This window comes from Thermobia domestica, chromosome 4, assembly GCF_964235325.1.
Source record: "Thermobia domestica chromosome 4, izTheDome1.hap1.1, whole genome shotgun sequence".
NCBI lineage: Eukaryota > Metazoa > Arthropoda > Insecta > Zygentoma > Lepismatidae > Thermobia > Thermobia domestica.
This window is the reverse complement of record NC_137457.1, coordinates 15,920,971-15,939,177: the sequence shown is the minus strand read 5'-3', so window position 1 is coordinate 15,939,177 and position 18,207 is coordinate 15,920,971. Positions and strand designations below refer to the sequence as shown.

General features: G+C 37.0%; 1 protein-coding gene across 8 annotated transcripts in view; it reads right to left on the bottom strand.

Moving 5' to 3' along the window:
• The window catches only part of Ars2 (arsenic resistance protein 2), a 126,950-nt gene that overhangs the window by 54,227 nt on the left and 54,516 nt on the right, over positions 1 to 18,207 (bottom strand). For all 8 annotated transcript variants that reach the window (XM_081755283.1, XM_081755280.1, XM_081755286.1 and 5 more), the window contains 3 exons: positions 7,812 to 7,878; positions 5,805 to 6,016; positions 2,894 to 3,048 (listed from right to left, as the gene is read on the bottom strand). In XM_081755283.1, the coding sequence (XP_081611409.1) occupies positions 2,894 to 3,048; positions 5,805 to 6,016; positions 7,812 to 7,878 (434 nt within the window). The remainder of the gene's footprint in view (positions 1 to 2,893; positions 3,049 to 5,804; positions 6,017 to 7,811; positions 7,879 to 18,207) is intronic.

The window sequence follows — 18,207 nt, the reverse complement described above, 5'->3', positions numbered from 1 at the left end:
ACTGCCCCAAATCCGCATTTCTGATAGAATTCCATGCTTTAATTAAACGTTGTGAAACATGTTATTGTCTATTATTCCATTAATTCGAACTAAATTGCCAACTTGTGTAGCGCCCCAAGCGGTTTGGGCAGCGTCTCTTCCTCTGGCGTCGGCTGGTGATCACTAGTGCGACTCCCGGATAGAGTATAACAATGTCCCAGAGTAATGAAACGTATATATAAACTTGATTGAAGTCGTCGGAATTTATTGGTCGAAGAAGTTGTACAGTTCAGAAAGTAAAGATTTACAGAAAAGTACACAGGCTGAATGAACGCAGACTCTCAGTGAGAGATATACGTGAATGATATCGCGTTTGACAGACTAAGTTTAACTAGACACAACCGCAGGTGACGGACCTCTTCTAATGAAGTGAAAATACGGAGTAGACGGACCGAGAACCTGGGCGAAGAGAAGTGACGAAGATGGTTCTTTCTGGAGGTTTTATACTCTCCTATTTGGATATTGATGTAAGCCTTATGTGAGAATCTGGTGTTCGTACATCACATGATTGCAATACAAGTCATTACCATCTTTCTACAATAGCTTTTAACAAAGAAATTTGAGAACATTGCACCTTCACATTCACAACTGAACATTCATAATGTCTTTACATGCATCCGCGACATTTCTTACAAGCTCCGATGCCTGTATCATGAAAGTTATGACATTAGTAGTCCTATTTACATGTAATGTACAGAACACTAATCAGTGAAAAGAGAAAAGGAAAAAAAAAAAAAAAAGAATAAAATGAAAGAAAAATTATACGCAAAAAGGTAGGTAAAGGTGCCAAGATACACGATACTTGGTAATCTGTAAAATATCCCCAAAGAGTGACACTACCTTCTCCATGCCTTTCTGTAGGTATTACACGGTCGGGAATAAAGCGTTCTTCGGGACGACGACTTCTAGCGTTGAGAGGCGAAAAGACGGTCGGTCCAGGGTGCCTTCTTCCACTGTTTATCATTGCAGACTTTATTTATTTTTTAATTATTATTATTATTATTATTATTATTATTATTTTCTTTTCCCAGGAGTATCTTTTTGTAATGTTTCCTCCTTCAAGGAATGGTTTCTTTACCGTAATCCTACTCCTAAGTCCATAGATCTGAAAGCTCTGGGTCACCGTTCTATTTGGTGCCTACTGGAAACGGCTCTTACATAGTTCTATCCGTGCTTCCGGAGCGGTTAACGGATATTAAATTTGCTTGTTTTTCCTCCGAACTTGCTTTCCAGAGTAATTATTATTTTTGGATTATGAGTAAATTTCCGTGTAATATTTACACCACTTTATGAGTTTCTTTCAAGAGTTCGACGCAGTGCTCCGCCCGATCACTGAGCGATTTTTCGCAATGAAGGACACTCTTTTCTCAAAATTATCACTTGTAGAACACGTGCTTCGACTTTTATTTAACATTTTCTCTTAGGTATTTTATAGTATTTGCATGTTCTTCACCCTAACTGTTTGACGCGAATGAAAATAGTAAGCTCGTATGTCATAGATTCACATCCAACTTTGCCCACATTACGACACGATTGATTACCGCAATCAAAACTGTTTGGTTGAAGCAGAGGGACATATACTGAAAAAGGTTTATACACACAGCACTAGGTGTCATTGAAACGATTATTATCAAACAAGGCATCACGTTAGCTGCCTGTTCATTAGTCATCTGCTTATTTCCAAGCAGCTTTCCTCAATAAAATTCTCTCGATGTCAACAAGACCATGAGTGTTTTTATCTTTACACGAATAATGATGTTTATTTTCAAAGACGAGTTTAATAAATATGATTTTGTATGAACATTGTCCTTTATTTGCAAAATTCTGAAAAATCAATAGTGTGCTCAGACTTTTGACAATGACTGTGTACCAGCAAACACCTACTCTTGGGAATCTGAATCTGTATCAAGAAACACTTACTCTTGACACTCAATCTATATCAACAAATACCGTCTTCGTTCTCTTTTTTAAAATATTGAGTGTACGTTAATCACCAGTATTAACTAAAATTATCATATTTTATTTTAAGCAGCAGAACACAGTATTAGTTTATTATTATTATTATTATTATTATTTATTTATTTATTTATTTAATAATTGAACGCTACCAAGAATAACTAGCTGAACCTGCGCTCTCTACACAGCGCATCGTTCATATGTGAGCATGGATCTCCTTGTCATTCCTCACATCTGTTCATGTCCCTTTACAGACACAAGTGAAAGACGTCTAGATAAAAATCGGTAAGGGGTACCATAAAGGGGAGATTTTTTCGGTTATTTTTTCAATATCTCGTATCGTTTGCAAGATTAAACCTACTTCCGGTTGAAGTTTCTATTTCTGGTATGATCAGTGTTTTCTTTCTTCTTGCATGCAGTATTTAATAAGCAAATACATTACATACATAATTAATTGTAATGTCAGTGATATGTGGTGTTCATTCGGCAAAACACTCCAAACAATAAAGATTTATCTTAGCCTGGAGAAATGATTATTCTTTGCTTTTTATTATCATTTAGCCATAAAACAAAGGACTGAAAGATATGCAACCCCCATATATTATTATGTTGTGATGGAATGTGTAACTCGCAGAATATGATACTTCTTTAAAATTTCAACACTTCCAATGTAGCCCTAAAAGTGTAATAAAGAAATAACGGACATGTTTATTAAATATCCAATTAGAACTTGAAAATCTACACAAAATTTGGAATTGACTAGTGGAAATGGCACGTTTCTAGCACTTGTGGTTTTCGAGATCTCATTGTCGAAATGATAGGACAAACATATAAACTTTTCTTTTTAGACCACTGAATTCCCAGTTTGAACGAAAACTTAATTAAAATTGAGATGTACCTTGTTTTTCCGAGCTCTCTTTCTGCTTGAGGAACTCTTTGGCCTTCTTTTGCAGTTCCACCTGCTCAGATGTGATGGTCAACTTGAGCGGCTGAGAAGGGTCCTTTTTAGGTTCTGGCGGCGAAGGAGCTTTCTCTTTCTTCTTTTCTTCTTTACTGAAACATCACAAACACAATGAACTATCACTGAAACAGACCTTTGGCAGCCATTTAGAATGAAACTGATTCAAAGATCTAATACAAGCATAAACGTAAAACTTAGTATATCTAGCTCCTCGTGAATGCGTTGTGCTTCAATATACATGTTATATTTACCACAAAATACTGAAAACATTATCACACAACATTTACAGCAGTAAACTATACATAGTGGGACAATGCAGGAAGAACAGAAAATTACACAGCTGTGAAACTGAGTTTTACGTCCCACGGTTATGCCGGTTAGGCTAAAGGAGACGGTGATGATGAGTAATGAATGAAATGGTGGAATGAAGAAAGTGGGAAGAAACGGGAGAACCCCGAGAAAACCCACACACACGGTGTTTGTCCACCACAAAGTTCACTTGGCGGGGGCTGGGATCGAACCAGCTGTGAAACGTCCAGGTATGCACCACACTGGAACCCAGGGTCACATGATAAATGTTACCTAGTTGAAGATGCAGAAATTTTAGCTGTGGAAGAAGAAACTAATACGAAGGGTTGGGTCGGTGTGAGTGCAACAAAAATAAAGAATAATTAATGAAAAGAGAATTTATAAGGGTTATGATTAAACACAAAAAATAAAAGAATAGTTAAAAACAACAAAAACAAGAACTGAAAAATATACAGTAATAGAACATAAATTATAAGATAATAAAAGAAAAAACAAATAATATAACATTTAGAAAGTAACACAACCACAGAACACTGAAGAAATTAGAAACCCTTTCGCTAAATGTTTCATCAGATATAAAGTTGAAACTAAATATGAAGTTGAAACATCGCCCATTTAAAATTATACTAATATACACACTATGATAATCAAATAACTGAAACAATGATAAAGCGAAGAACATGGAAGTACTCCCACGGACGGTCTGCCCATAGTCGACCTCGTGAAATCTTCATGACGAAAGTAGTTACGACACAGCCAAGTATCCTTCTATTCACTACTAACGCGCTGTCATCAGGAGACTACACTCTCACAACCTTCGCAGAAACTATTGACTCAATGGAAAACAGGAACTCAAGAGTATTTTGAATAGCAAGAAATTCAATGCTCTTAGGAATCCGAAAGCTCTGTCTCAAAATCTACAGCCAAGAAAGAGAATGACAGGAAAAACTGCTACATTCATATGAAATTATTAGGTGCGACCGAAAATCGACCAATTAAATGTATACTAACGGAAGTAAAACATTTAAATTCATTGGTTATACTATTTGATATTGTATATTAATTGAAAACAGAATATAGTGTATGTACTTGAATACATGCACCCATTAAAAAATTGTGTCAGTTTTGAGGATTGTTTATTAAGAGAACAGAAGAACCCCTATGACTACAGAAATCTAATGCAAGTAAGAAAACCCAAACCTCATCACTGGCCGCAAAATCCAGTAACACGTTACAATATCTTTTCAGATAGCATTACCAGTAGTATTTCTATTCATTCTCAAAAATACTATGTTTGAGCTTTACATGCAGTGCTAGAACTGAATCGAAAATACGTTGTAACTTTACATAGTCAAAACTGTCAAATTATTGTTATCATTTACAATTTATTAAAAACCATTAAAACACGTCTACTGATATCTATCGGTGTTCCTAACATTTGTTAAAAACCGCAATGCGATTATAATCCCCCTCCCTACCTCTAAAAAAGAAAAAAAGAAGTTCTACCATTTGAATAGGTACAGCATTTACAAATTAAAAATAACATGACCAATATGTAGCGATCCTAAACGGTGAGTGAGAGTGTCAGTTGTGAAGAAATCGAATGGTCTCGCAAGCTACGGTATATTCAAGATCACGTAATCAGCCAAAAGTTCAATATAAACACTTGAGATGCAGCTCGTAGCATTATTTTGTTGTGTGTGTTCTCATTACCAAAACAACAAACTAATTCTGTCCCAAGAAAGTTTCCGACCATATTAAAAGAGCAATACTGATTATTTTATTATTATTCTTGCATGCTGACAACATGAATGCACGCAACTTCTATTATCCTACTTATAGTACAGTATTATTTCTAACTCTTGATACGGTCTTGGAAATTTTGTCGGAATACGTTGTTCAACAAACCCCGAAATAAACTCACTGACTTGACGAAGCGGGCTGACAAATTGTTGACAATAGTGTAAGCTTCTTCATGAAGTACATAAATTAGTGAGCCCTCTTTCTGAAACAACTTGAAAACATTTTCAAATGTTAATAGCACATGTACTAAATAATGCAACTGGCTCAGAGTTCCCAAAGGAGAATATTTACGAACTGCAGGATTCAATTACACCGATCCTTTTGTCTTCAATTTTTGGTCTCACCTGGGAAAGTGAGACGAAGTAACTTTTTTTATTGGAGACCATTAACTACAACATAACACTTTCAGCGGCTGGGATCAAGCTCAATCGTCACGTTTCACATTTTGACAAAAAATACAGCGTAAATTCAATGAAACTGAAACTTCATATGTCTATTTGTGATTAAAGAATAGGACAATTTGGATCTCTCTGAATGGTTAACTCACCGGCCCCAAAATGGTGAAAGCAGTTTCCTCAATCTACTGGACACACTGACTATATTCTGTTTTGCGAAATTGCCCGATTCATTCCGGCATCCTGCACAGTGATTAATTTGTGTACTGTTGTCAGTAAAAGTGAATCTTATTCCATGGTAGTTATATATTTTTGCCGGTGACTATCTTTGGAATACTTACTCCTCTCCCGGGACAAAAGTATTTGGAGGTGGTGTTTCCTCTTCCTTCTCCGAGGACTCGTTCAGGGCCTGGAGATCGAAGTCGGATCCTCCTTCCAATCGGATAACCACAGCGTCCAACAACCGCACCAGCTGCTCCGACTGGTCGGCGTCGATCGACACTGGATCGAATTTGTTCTGATCAAGGAATTCCATAAATACAGACACACGATTCTGAAATAAGAGGAAATCCAAACATTGAAAGCAATCTCACCTGGTTTTCATCCTCCTTTACTAGATTCACTTATACTCTCGTATAGAAGGAAGAATTACCATAATTGAGCAACTGGATAAAAGCCATATTAAGTTTGTTAGTGCTACTTTTTAAGGTTTTCTTCCTTTTAACATAATGGAGCATAAAATAATAAAAAACGTAGTATGTATATATACTAACAGCTATACATTTTTATGCTATATTACACATTAATTATATATATGTAAAGTGAGAAGCTAGTAGTGAAAATAGCAACACTTTCCGAAATTTTCTGCTGCCACGTTTCCGTTTGCGGCTTAAAAGAAAGAGGAATCTGGAAAAGCAATAGTTTAAGTCAATTCTCTGAAGGTTGAAGGAAAAAGATTCACCGAGACCACACACACAGCATTCTCAGAGCAACTGCTCATTCACATCACAGATCCCTAAAGGCATTAAAAAAAAAAAAAAAAAAAAAAAAAAAGTAATTCAAATAGTGTGTCCATGAAGTCTGGATACATAGGGAATTCTAATAATTTGTTTTTGTTTTTCCAGATTGAATGATAGCTCTGTCTATAAAGAAGAACAAATCGAGTCCGTACTCTTAAGTGGACGAAAAGGATGGTCGTATTGCAAAATTGCGGAAGAATTTAACTTTCAACGCCCTTATTGTCAACCTATTTATTTTAATGCCGTCGGGAAATTAATCAACACGTTTAAAGAAACAGGCAGTGTGTTGGACAAACCCTGTTCCGGACGACCAAAGACTTCAGACGAAACGAAAAAGGCTGTTACAGTTAATGCCAACCAAAAGAAATCGCTTCGTGGGACATCCACGGAGTTGGGTGTTCCAAGGTCAACCATCCACAAAATCCTTGCAGAGGGAAAGTTTCATCCGTACAAATTACAGATATTGCATCACTTAACTGAAGATGATCCTGATTGATGCATGCAGATGTGTGAATGGTTTGCAGATAAATTGGATGAAAATATCAGTTTTACTAACGACTGTGTGTTGTTCAGTGATGAAGCTGTGATTTATATCAATGGTGAAGTGAAGAGACAAAATGTTCGATATTGGTCTCAAAGCAATCCACATTGGATGAGTTCATCTAAACAGCAGGGTTGCCCAAAAGTGATGGTTTGCGGAAAGGTCATGTGCTAGAACCTTTCCTCTTTGAACATGTAACGGGTGAGACGTATCTGAACATACTGAGGAACAAATTGATGCCTCCAATTGACCGTTTGGATGAGGGACTTCTAGACTGGTTTCAGCAGGATGGGGCCCCTGCTCATTTTGCTACAGCAGTTAGAGATCGGTTGAATGACAATTTTCCTCACTGGATTGGAAGAAAAGGTCATGTGGAGAGATCCCTCGTTCGCCATACCTTTCTCCCCTTGATTTCTTTTTCTGGGGTATGCTGAAAGAGAAAGTTTACTCGATGAAGATTAGAAATTTAAACCACCTGACAGAACACATTACCAGTCAGTGTGCTGAAATCGACGGCAATTAAGAACCATTCCATCGAGTTCACATTGATCTTACAAAGCGCATCAAATTATGCATTGAACAACACGGAAATAATGTGCTGAAATTATTATTTATTAACATTGACTAAAATGTGCTTCTTACCATGTACCCAGACTTTATGAACACAATATATATATATATATTATAAATAAAAATTCTATTTTACATAATTCCTTTTCAACATATTTCCACGAGAGCTGGCTAACTGTTATTATAATTCTGAAAAGAGAGAATGACTCCGTACTAACCTTTAATGCTGAAAGCTGTTCTTCTTTTCTCTTCACTGAGTCTTCAGGATGATACTTTATTTTGAACCTAAGAAATCAAAACAAGAAATAAGAACATGCTTTTGCTTGGATGCGGCTGAATCAACCTATTCCTACAATAATTTTCTTCATACTTTACACCTACACTTTCAATTACATCAATATATTAATAAATTCCTCCACTTATTCATGAAGGAACTAACGCCATGGCCCACATTTCTTTCAAGCATTACCAAAAAAGGAGTATTGTTTCCTGTCAATGCATCAAGACCTTTTCTACAGCTAAACCATTATAGTTTCCACACATTAACAAGACTTATCAGTAAATAAATACTAAAAACTCAAAACTGTGTAATTAGTGTAATCACGTTTGAGAGATATAACATGAAAAGAAAAATCTGAACGCCTGGAGTGTTAAACTGCTGCCGGAAACTCATTACGCGAACTTTCCCTCAATAAGATAAGAAAGAGCAATTATGTGATTCCAAACGAACTGAACTGATTCTTTTACGCATAGTTCAAGTGTATTAGATTATTTTCACATAAAAAAAAAAAAAAAAACGCATTATGTTCTTAATGATATTTGAAGACGAAGTTAAGCTGAAGGGATCACCATGAATATCCGTGAGAATGTCAATACTTGCATACAGTTTGCTTATATAAGGTGATCTCTTACCATAAAATAATATGTAAATTTCTTGCCTAAAAGTGCATGTATATCATGGCTCGCCTTTTATTTATTTAACGAGCACATAGTACTGAGGTGGAATGTATATTGCCTGTTCATCGCCAGTCGTGTGTACATATAGGATTCTCAAAACATGGCTGAACTACGAGATACATTTCTACAGATGACATTTCATCAGGCGTAATTACTTCTCGCTATCCAGTGTACATTGCCTGTGATGACAAGAAAAGGCATGATTCTGTCAAATGGCTAAGGTATGACATTTACAGATGCGGTATATAGCATGTTCTCTCGGACGAAAATGTCTTTTTGATCTCTTATGGAGATGAGTTGTAAACATGCACTGTACATGGCCTGTAAGTATAATATGGAAAGGCTTGTTCCCGACAAATAGATACAAAGACTGAAAGAAGACAATTACAGGTACTGTACACAAAGTTTCAATGCAGACTGTTCTTCTAAGGAGAGGAGTTATAAACATCCACTGTACAGTGTCTGCATTTAAAACATGGAAAGGGAGATTAAAGTGCGGGGAATGATTGTATGCAAGAAAATTCTGCAATCTTCTTGATACGAATGAGCTTTGAAGGTATTTGCCTCTAAACTTCCCTGTGGTCTAAAATTTTTTGTAAAATTTGATTCCGTACTGCGACAATACTAGCTGGCAGCTGGAGCTCCCTGCAACGCTCCTGTTTAACATGTAAAAATATTGCTAATATTATTGCAATCCACGATGATATTAATATCTGACCGGTTGAGTGCCAGTCAACCAATTATTTCGACAACAGACTGAAATTAATAACATTTTGTGAGAGGGCACTCGAGCCCGCTCGGCAAGCCCTGCTTCCTGACACTCCTTTAATGGAATTTACACGGGGATGAAACGTATTTCAGATCAGGAAAATAACATGGGGAAATACAAGTTATATGAGAAATTCCCAGTAATACAGAGGGCAATTGCCCTCTTCCTTATAATTAGCACAATGCATCCTTACCTAACATTCCGTGAAGCGTACCAACCTCCATCATGTTTCTTTCATATTATGTTCATCCCCTGTGATATATCTTTCCTGATTGAAAAATGTACTTTACATACGTATACATCTCGCTTCATGTTCTTCACTTGTGTGTCCGTGTTACACGTGTTATAAACTTTTTTTTTTTTTTTTTTTTTAAAGTCACTGACTGGATGTCACTTGTTGTTTGGCTCTTAGTGAAAAGAGGTAGTGTTGTCAGGACGAATAACGGGCAATCTTGCGCTACAATTTTGCACGTGAGTTACATAGTAAGACTATCCATGGCTTGGGATTGATTATTTTAACAAAAGAAACACTGACCAAAGCTTAAAACACACTTTATTTTAAATTATAATAACGGTTTCGGATATCTAACATATCCTTCTTCAGACAACATCGAAAATAAATCTCGATGATCAGTACGTTACATGTTGATGATCAGTGAGTTACATGTTGATCAGTATTCAGATGAAACGGCTCCCGTGCTTGGAAAAGATCATCGTACAAGAATATATACGTAGTCCCGAGTTTTAAAGAGGAAATTTTTGACCTGGAGGACGCTCTAAAGTCAGGTCAACCGTCCTCGTCTATGAGGTAACATTGTTTCCGTACATTAAATGTTGCACACAGACAGACGTGTGACCTACAACCAAGTAGACGTGTCTTTGGGTATTAATGCACCTGCAGTTGTGACATTCTGCGAGAGCACTTTCAAGTTTGAAAGACCTATACCCTCTGGATGCCGCATAGATTGACTGAGATCATTTGGCACGTCGTGTTTCATGGTGCAGTGACCTGCTGAAAGAAGTTTACATATGGGAAATCTCGCTATGTTAAAAGTACTGTGACTGACGACGAAACTTGGCTATACTACCAGCACGTTCCGTCTAAGGATCAGAGCAAACAACGAATATTCGAAAATTAGATCTCAGTCTCGTTCCAAAATCAGTGAATAGAATGTTTACCGTTTTTTAAGTGTGAGAAGAATTTTAGAGTAAGTTGTATTGGAACTCTCAAAATAGTTAAGGAAAGTGGTGCACCGAAGAATGCCTTCCCCAAGTTGTGGAAGTTCTCAAAAAGTTGCGCCCAAACTCAAGGATGAACACAGTTCCTTATCCCTGATGCCACTCTGAGGCCCTGCTCTAAAGTTTGCTCTGAATATTTGGCTAACATTGGAATAAAAATATTACACTGTCCTTATAGTCCAGACTTCGATCCATGCGACTTCACGCTATTACCCAGTTAAAAAAAAAAAAAAAAGACTGAAAAGAAAGCCTTTTATAATCGATGACCTATTAAAGCGCTTGGTGTGCCCAAATCTCTGACAAAACACGGCAACGTTTGTTTGAGAAGTGGTTTCGAAAAATGAAGGAGCGTATAAAATGTGGAGGAAATTATTTTCAAAAATTTTATATACAGGGTGGCCAGATTCCTGTTATCCCTTGATAAATGCTAATGAAAAGTTTTTCCATTGTTTCAGATTGTGTCGACGATAGCTCATACTTCCAGTTCCACTATTGGCCACTACGAAGCCCAGACTTCATCACTTGTGTTAAATGCGCTATGGAGGTTCATAAAGAACATCGTTGCACAAAACCGTTACGATACCACTGCCAAACTGACAGCAGCTGTGGAACAAGCATTCATTCAAGTTACACCTGCAATGCTCCACGAAATGTCGCACAGAACCTGGCGGCGTATTATCGTTTGTCATGAGAATGATGGTAGACAGTATGATCCTTTGCACACTTAATGCTTCCTATCTCTCAAAAACCTTCTCGAAAGCATTGTTGTTCATGTTATTCATTTCTTTCCGTGTAGTTATTTGCGTACGTTTAGTGGTTTATGTTACTTATTTTCAGGGGTAATGGGGCCTCGTGGCCACCCTATATATATATCGAGAGTCATACTGCAGTACTTTCTCAGTCCCCTACGAATCTAACGAAATATTGCACTTGACAATACAATTTTTCCACACAAATAAACAGTAATACAAACAAAAGTAGTACTTCAATTTTACACTTAATGATCGAGTTTAGTATAATGCATGATCCCGTTCAGTTTGATAACGCAACTATCATCCACTTCAAAATCTTATAAAGGACAAAGATGACAATTTTAAACATGTATTTATGGTCACTCGAATCTGCTTTTTTTACAAGCCGGAAGACCAAGATAAAGAACATGAAAATTATTGCATATTTCCATGGACAATAATTTAATAATATATCTACTACAAATTGGGATGTATTTAAATATGAACTTTAACGGCATAATTTAAATAACAGCACAGCGTACATATATACGTCACAATGTGAATAATTTCGTAAGCACAGGTTCTTTGTAGTTAAATGTTCACATTTTTGCTGCTTGTGGGAGCTCATGCAATTTAAATTACAGTCACATTCTAGATCATTCTAGATTTGTCTAAAAAGTATCGGGACTGACTGTTTCTAGCCAAGTGAAAAGAGGGTAAAGAATGATCTCCATGGCGGTGTTCCCACTGATTTGGTGAGCACGAATTCCCTGACTTTTCCAGGTCACGATTTACTAATTTCCAAGCCTATATGTAATGTAAAAGAGCAACTATACTTTTACGAACCAGGGTTCCTCATTTTGTATGCATATACATGTATACAGTGTGTGTAGAAAAAAAAAATGAAAACAAGAAGTACGTTGGACGGAAATGGCCTTCTACCTACCGAAAAATAATTAGAGCACAAAGCGCTTCTTCCCCTCGATGCCCTTTTCTAGCAGAATAAGGGTTGTGAAACCGCAGAGAAGTAAACAAACATTCACCCACTACTCTTTCCCTTCTGTAATCCACATTTTATTTCATATTGACAAATTACTGTAAATATTAATTACAATTAATCTACATTATATGTAAAATTGTTATTCAACTTGTACGGTTTTTTGTATTTGTATAAAAAATTAAATTCTTTAGTGCAATATTTCCTTAAGTATTGAAGAATCAAACATTATATCTTCTCTTACGAAATTGAAAACCCATGTTAAAAAATACCGAGTCGTTATTACTGAATGGATTAAGTTTTCTGTAGACAAGGGCATTCCTTCATATGCACTAATAACTTTCTGTGTAAAATGAAGGAATAATGCCAGTATTTCAACGAAATTTGTAAAAATTTCGCCATATTTTATTGATAAAAGTTAAATTTCGAGAATTCCGCACGCTTGAGAGCCTTACCAATCGAATTCTGATTACGAATTTCCATACCAAGCAGCAAACGTAAATTCATGCAAGAAGTTTTAAATGTTTAACTCACAGTAAATCTTGTTCTAAAAAAAACTGACCCTTCTCCCTGATACATTATTTTCAATTACCAGAAGTAATTTTCGTTTAGTAAACTGACGCACCAAATGGTTTAGCTGTTCACTTAATAAAACAAACAGTACATCTAAATCGTGTACTCTCTCAATGCTTGTGAATTTTTTTTTTTAAGTTTGTGTATTTACTACTTTAAAAAAGAACAACTAACAATAAGAATGCCAACCCATAAACTTTCAAGATTACAAACATAATAATAAATTAAAATAAGAATACAGCAAAAACTTTTAACAATAATAAATATGGGAACAATCCACATGGGTTAATGGTAGTGGTATCTCACCTGTTCCCGACGATGCACTGCTGTTTGACTGACGCAGAACACTTTGAAGGGAGTGAGTGACGCCTAGCTAAACGCGGCAAAGTCCAAGAGAGAAATAGATCATAACGACCACTGCATTGTGCGCAGTGGAACCTAGCTATTCACCGCGGCTTCATTTTAAAAAGAGATTCCTCTTCACAACGCACATATTAAAGCAAAACATATTTCACCACACCAATAAAATAAACGCTGCCATATTTTTTCCTTTGATTTCACCATTGAACATTATGTATAGATAGATCACACACAAAAGAAAGGTCTTCCAACAGACGATCTGCGTCCTCCACTCACTGTGGGGACATTGGCTGTGGGGAAAAAAATATGGGTTACAACCAGTTAAGAAGCATGGCTTTCAACCGTTCGCTTCTGATGATATTAGGGAAAAAAAAAAGGAAAAAAAATCAGATTGAAAGCTATGCTTAACATAAACAACTAAAACTAAGGAACTACTTGTTCAGTACGTGATGGATGAATCTGTACTTATTCTATCCTATTCTATTGCTTCGCTTAACATAAAAATCCACGCCCATCATTTCCAAAACACAAACTTAAAAACCTCTAGCGCAAATCCTACAATTACAATGTACATTCAAGAGCTGAAGCAAGCACTGGCTGCAAGTATTCTTATGATTACGACCAGAATGGTTCTAATCTCCAACTTTTTTCCTTTAAGACAAGGTTATTTCTGACGGCGGATTAAATAAGATCTCCCAAATAAACAAGTGAGTTTCGTTTCCCACTGTGAAACTACCGTAACTTCCAAACTATGCAAGCTCAATACTGAAATGGGGAGACAGTGAGTTTAGAACTTACAGTTGTAATCCAGGAATAAGGTCAGAGACGGAACTTACTCTTGAGATGCTGAAATCACAGTTAAAAAAAAAAAAAAAAAAAAATCTATAGCGAGACCAGAAGCAGTAATAAATATGTACTTCTTCGGGTTTCCATAGAGAGATGTGCGTTTCATAGAGAGACATTAAAAAAAAAAAAAAAAGAAAAGAAAAAAAACTGCTACAGCTTTACCTCTATGTCGACCCTGTTGAAACGGGAAATGATTCACGGTTAACGCGAGGGGATAGAACCTATTTCTAAATCGATTTCAATACACTGCTTATCAGTATTTGTGACCACTTTTGCTCTGTGGAGATTAATATTGAAACCGGAAGTAGTAGTAAACTTCAACCACTTCCGGTTTTAGTAGAGAGATTTACGTAAATAATTAATTTTACAACACTGAGAACTAATTTCAATGTGATATTCCATTTTTTTCATCGAGATGTTGAATCGATTTCCCAAAAAATGTCTGCCGATATGTATTACCGTTTCTTTTCTATGTCGATCAATGCTCAAACCAGATGGTTAATTTCAGCCCACTTCTGGTTTGACTAGACGGATAACGGAGAAGGTGCAACCTATTGTTGCGATGCTGAATCAATCAAAGAAAAACTGCTTTTGGATATCTCTTAGCGTTTGTTCCTCTGGTACCTCTGATACAGACAGACACAGCAGTTCTATAAAATTCCGATACTTATGTATAGCATAGTTTGTAACTCTAAAATTTACTGGTACACCGGCGAAAGGCTTATATATCTCAAATATCAAAACACTCGATGCTGAGGGTTTTTTTTTATGTGGTATCGTGGACACGGAAAGTAAAAATGTTACGCAACAGGCGTAATCCAGGTGGGGAACCTGCAAGAAGTTACGCATCGCCAGGTCACAGTTGGTCAACTGTTCATAGTAATACAGTGTATCTCTAAGAGCTGCAATGCAAAAAAGAACACGAGCAGGTGAAGATGCCAATCACTTGACCGTGTTATGCAACTTTTTTTCGATGGTTTAAATCGTTCAGATCTGAGAAAGAAAATAAAGCGACGGCTGTCAGGCTGGACGATAAGAACAAGCCTGGTAGTGTGGAGCCAGACCCCAGTGGAGCAGCGCTGCCTCATTAAGTTTCTCCTGAAGGAAGGTGTGAAAATCCGTGACAATATAAAGAAGAAACTCTCTCTCAGTCACAAGTGTACGAGTGGTGTTCAAAATTCAAGGCAGAAAGAGAATCCTTTCTCGACGTAGCCCGTACTCTACGCCGAGCTACTGAAGTCAAAAAAAAAAAAAAAAATCGTCTGGTGGAGCAGCTCATTCTGCATAATCGACGCATCAGTGTGAGGAATTTGAGTGCGAACAAACACCAATGTGGAAGCGTGAAAACGATCATCCACGAACAAATGCACTTATGACTTCCATCTTTTTGCTCCCCTGAAGGAGCACTTTGCAGGACAAAAATTCCACACCGATGACGAAGTCAAAACGTGTGTGCTGAAATAGCTGAAAGATCATCCCAAAGAACTCTATGCCGTAAAGATACGGGCACTCTAACATCAATAGGACAAGTGTGTGCATGGAAGTACCTTCAAACAGAACAGTAACAGAAAAAAATATCCGGTTATATCTTGAACGGTCCTCGTATTCTTGGGAAGATGAATCGATTACAAAGAAAGAAACACTTTTCGCTATCTCCTGTCGTTTCTGCGATAATATCTGTACAAAGACAGACGCACTATAACAAGGTCTTCCCATATCTATCCGTTAACACTTTCCACATTTATACGTAGCATAGTTTGGAAGTTTAAAAACGTGAGCCGCCACCCTTTTTTAGAAACAGGCGAGATACATTCACAATCATACATACAACAATTTACTACGCTTGCTTGAAACAAAGACGAAGAGCCACAGAAGACTCAGCTTGTTTAATATGGATAATAGCACCGGGTAGCCAGCCTTAAAGAGGGATGGGCAGCCAGACTTCGCTGAACAACATTGCACAGAGTGCTCACAAAAACACTCCATAATTTGAGGTCATGTAATTAGAAGTTATTCGAATATCTAGAAATATATGGTGTCAATGAATACAAGACTCAGAACACCTGTTTCTTGTTTATCTGCAGAATTCTTGTACCACTACACGAGAGAAATCAATTTCAACATGGCGCTCACTGGACAGCAACGCAGCACGCTTTTTGATCAACAAGGCAAGTGTCCACGGGAGAGAAGAAACATTGAAAATCAGATTCCTTAGAAAGATTAAAAGTGGTACTGATTTGCGTGAGGAAACAGGTCTTACGTAAATTTTGGGCAAGGATACGTCGTGGACTGTGGAGAGTACGGGTATCCCTTCTGATAACAAATGAAAACAGCTAACGGAGAAAAGAGAGTGCAAGATCTAACGAAAACTTCATTGAAGATAGCGAGTTCATGCTCGAGTAGTGAGATCCTAAGATTCTGTGAGCGTCGATTACAAAATTGCCGTCTCTGTCAATAATGCACTGGCCTGAGATTGATCCGAGGTACCGAAGCGAGAAGATTACTTTGGGTAAAATAATGTCAGCTGCAGGCATTCATCCTGAAATATGTGCTATTACAGCTCAAACATTATAAGTGAAAGTGTTGTTCATCAGCAGATCAGTTTTTTCAAAGAAAGAATCAACAATATTCACCGATGAACCGAGGAATAGTAGACTCTCTGTAATGACTATCTTGTCAAGAAAATTTACTATAAAACTGTGAGAACCTGGACCTGGAAATTTTCTGAACTATTTTCGAACATTTCTTGGACTGCTTTCTATGTGGTAGTCACCGTAAAATTACGAAATGAAATGAAATCTTTCAGTTTAACGTTTCACGATCATGTCCTTTAGACTAAGGGAGACGATAATTAAAATAAGTGAATGATGAAGGAGTTAAATTGAGTTGATTCTGAGTTTAATATCACTTTCAGCAGCGAGGCTATATGAGACGGGACCTACTGATTAACGAGAAATCCAAACCACATGAGCTAAATGATAGAACTGGTGGAATGAGAATGTAGAAAGGAGCAAACGGAAGTACCCCCAAGAAGACCCACGATGTTGTCACCACAAACTTACCTGGCCATGGATCGAACCAGGGACCCGAGTACCAGTAGTCACCGTAAAATTAAGCTATCCCAAAAATAGCAGTCAATGAAATGGGGTCATGCCGTTTCTCCAAACAAGCCGAGCCGAAGAAAGTCCGTCACACTTCTTCAGCAAGGAAGCTTAACGTCATTGTGTATTGGATGCTAAAAGAATAGTGCTTGTCGAATTCATGTAATGTCGTACAATAATCAACTCTGAAGTTTACTGTAACACTCAAAAGAGCAATTCCAGAACAAACCGGTCTGCTAATGTCTGAGGTTGTCTTTATGCATCACAACGCTCGCGAACATAAAACCTCTTGTTTCAATTTAAATGGGACGTACAAATCATCGCATGGCCAGATTCTGCCTCTTAATTTTCATTTGTTTACTCACATACAGAAATGGCTTGGGCCACCACTTCGCTGACGAAAACCTTCAAAACGCAAGGTTGGCTGAATTGCCAGGTGACCGAGTTTCATGCCGATGGAATTTGTAATTTGGTGAAATATTATGATAAGTGATTGAATTTACACGGCAACTGTGTTGAAAAACAGGGAACAGTTGTATTTTTTCAGATGTAAGGAAGGAAAAAAATACACATATTTATGTGAATTTTTTATTTACAATCAAACAGATGCTACTTTCCGAATTTTCCTTGTACGAACGTATGAACACATTTGAAACTGTGATTTAGACGCGCACATCATTTAATAATGAATTGACACCAAGACTTACTTTAATTAAAATACAATGCCAGTACTTGCTTCTCTTGAAATATACCTACAACGAAAATGGAAGGAATGTTTAAATAAAGTTTCGCCCTATATTTCCAGGACTGTCATATTGCCAAACTGTAAACCAACAACAAAAAAATTTAAGTCTCTTATTCGATAGAAATCACCTCACGTTAAGTAATACGACGAATAGGTAGCAGTTCATGTTATTACAAAGTAAATACTCTGTAAACATTGGTTAAGTGCGCTACTTAGCAAATTTCAACTTTGCATTTGACAGTCTCATATCTTCGACTGCCACCCTGTCTAAATGCTTGACTACGGAATTTTAGGTT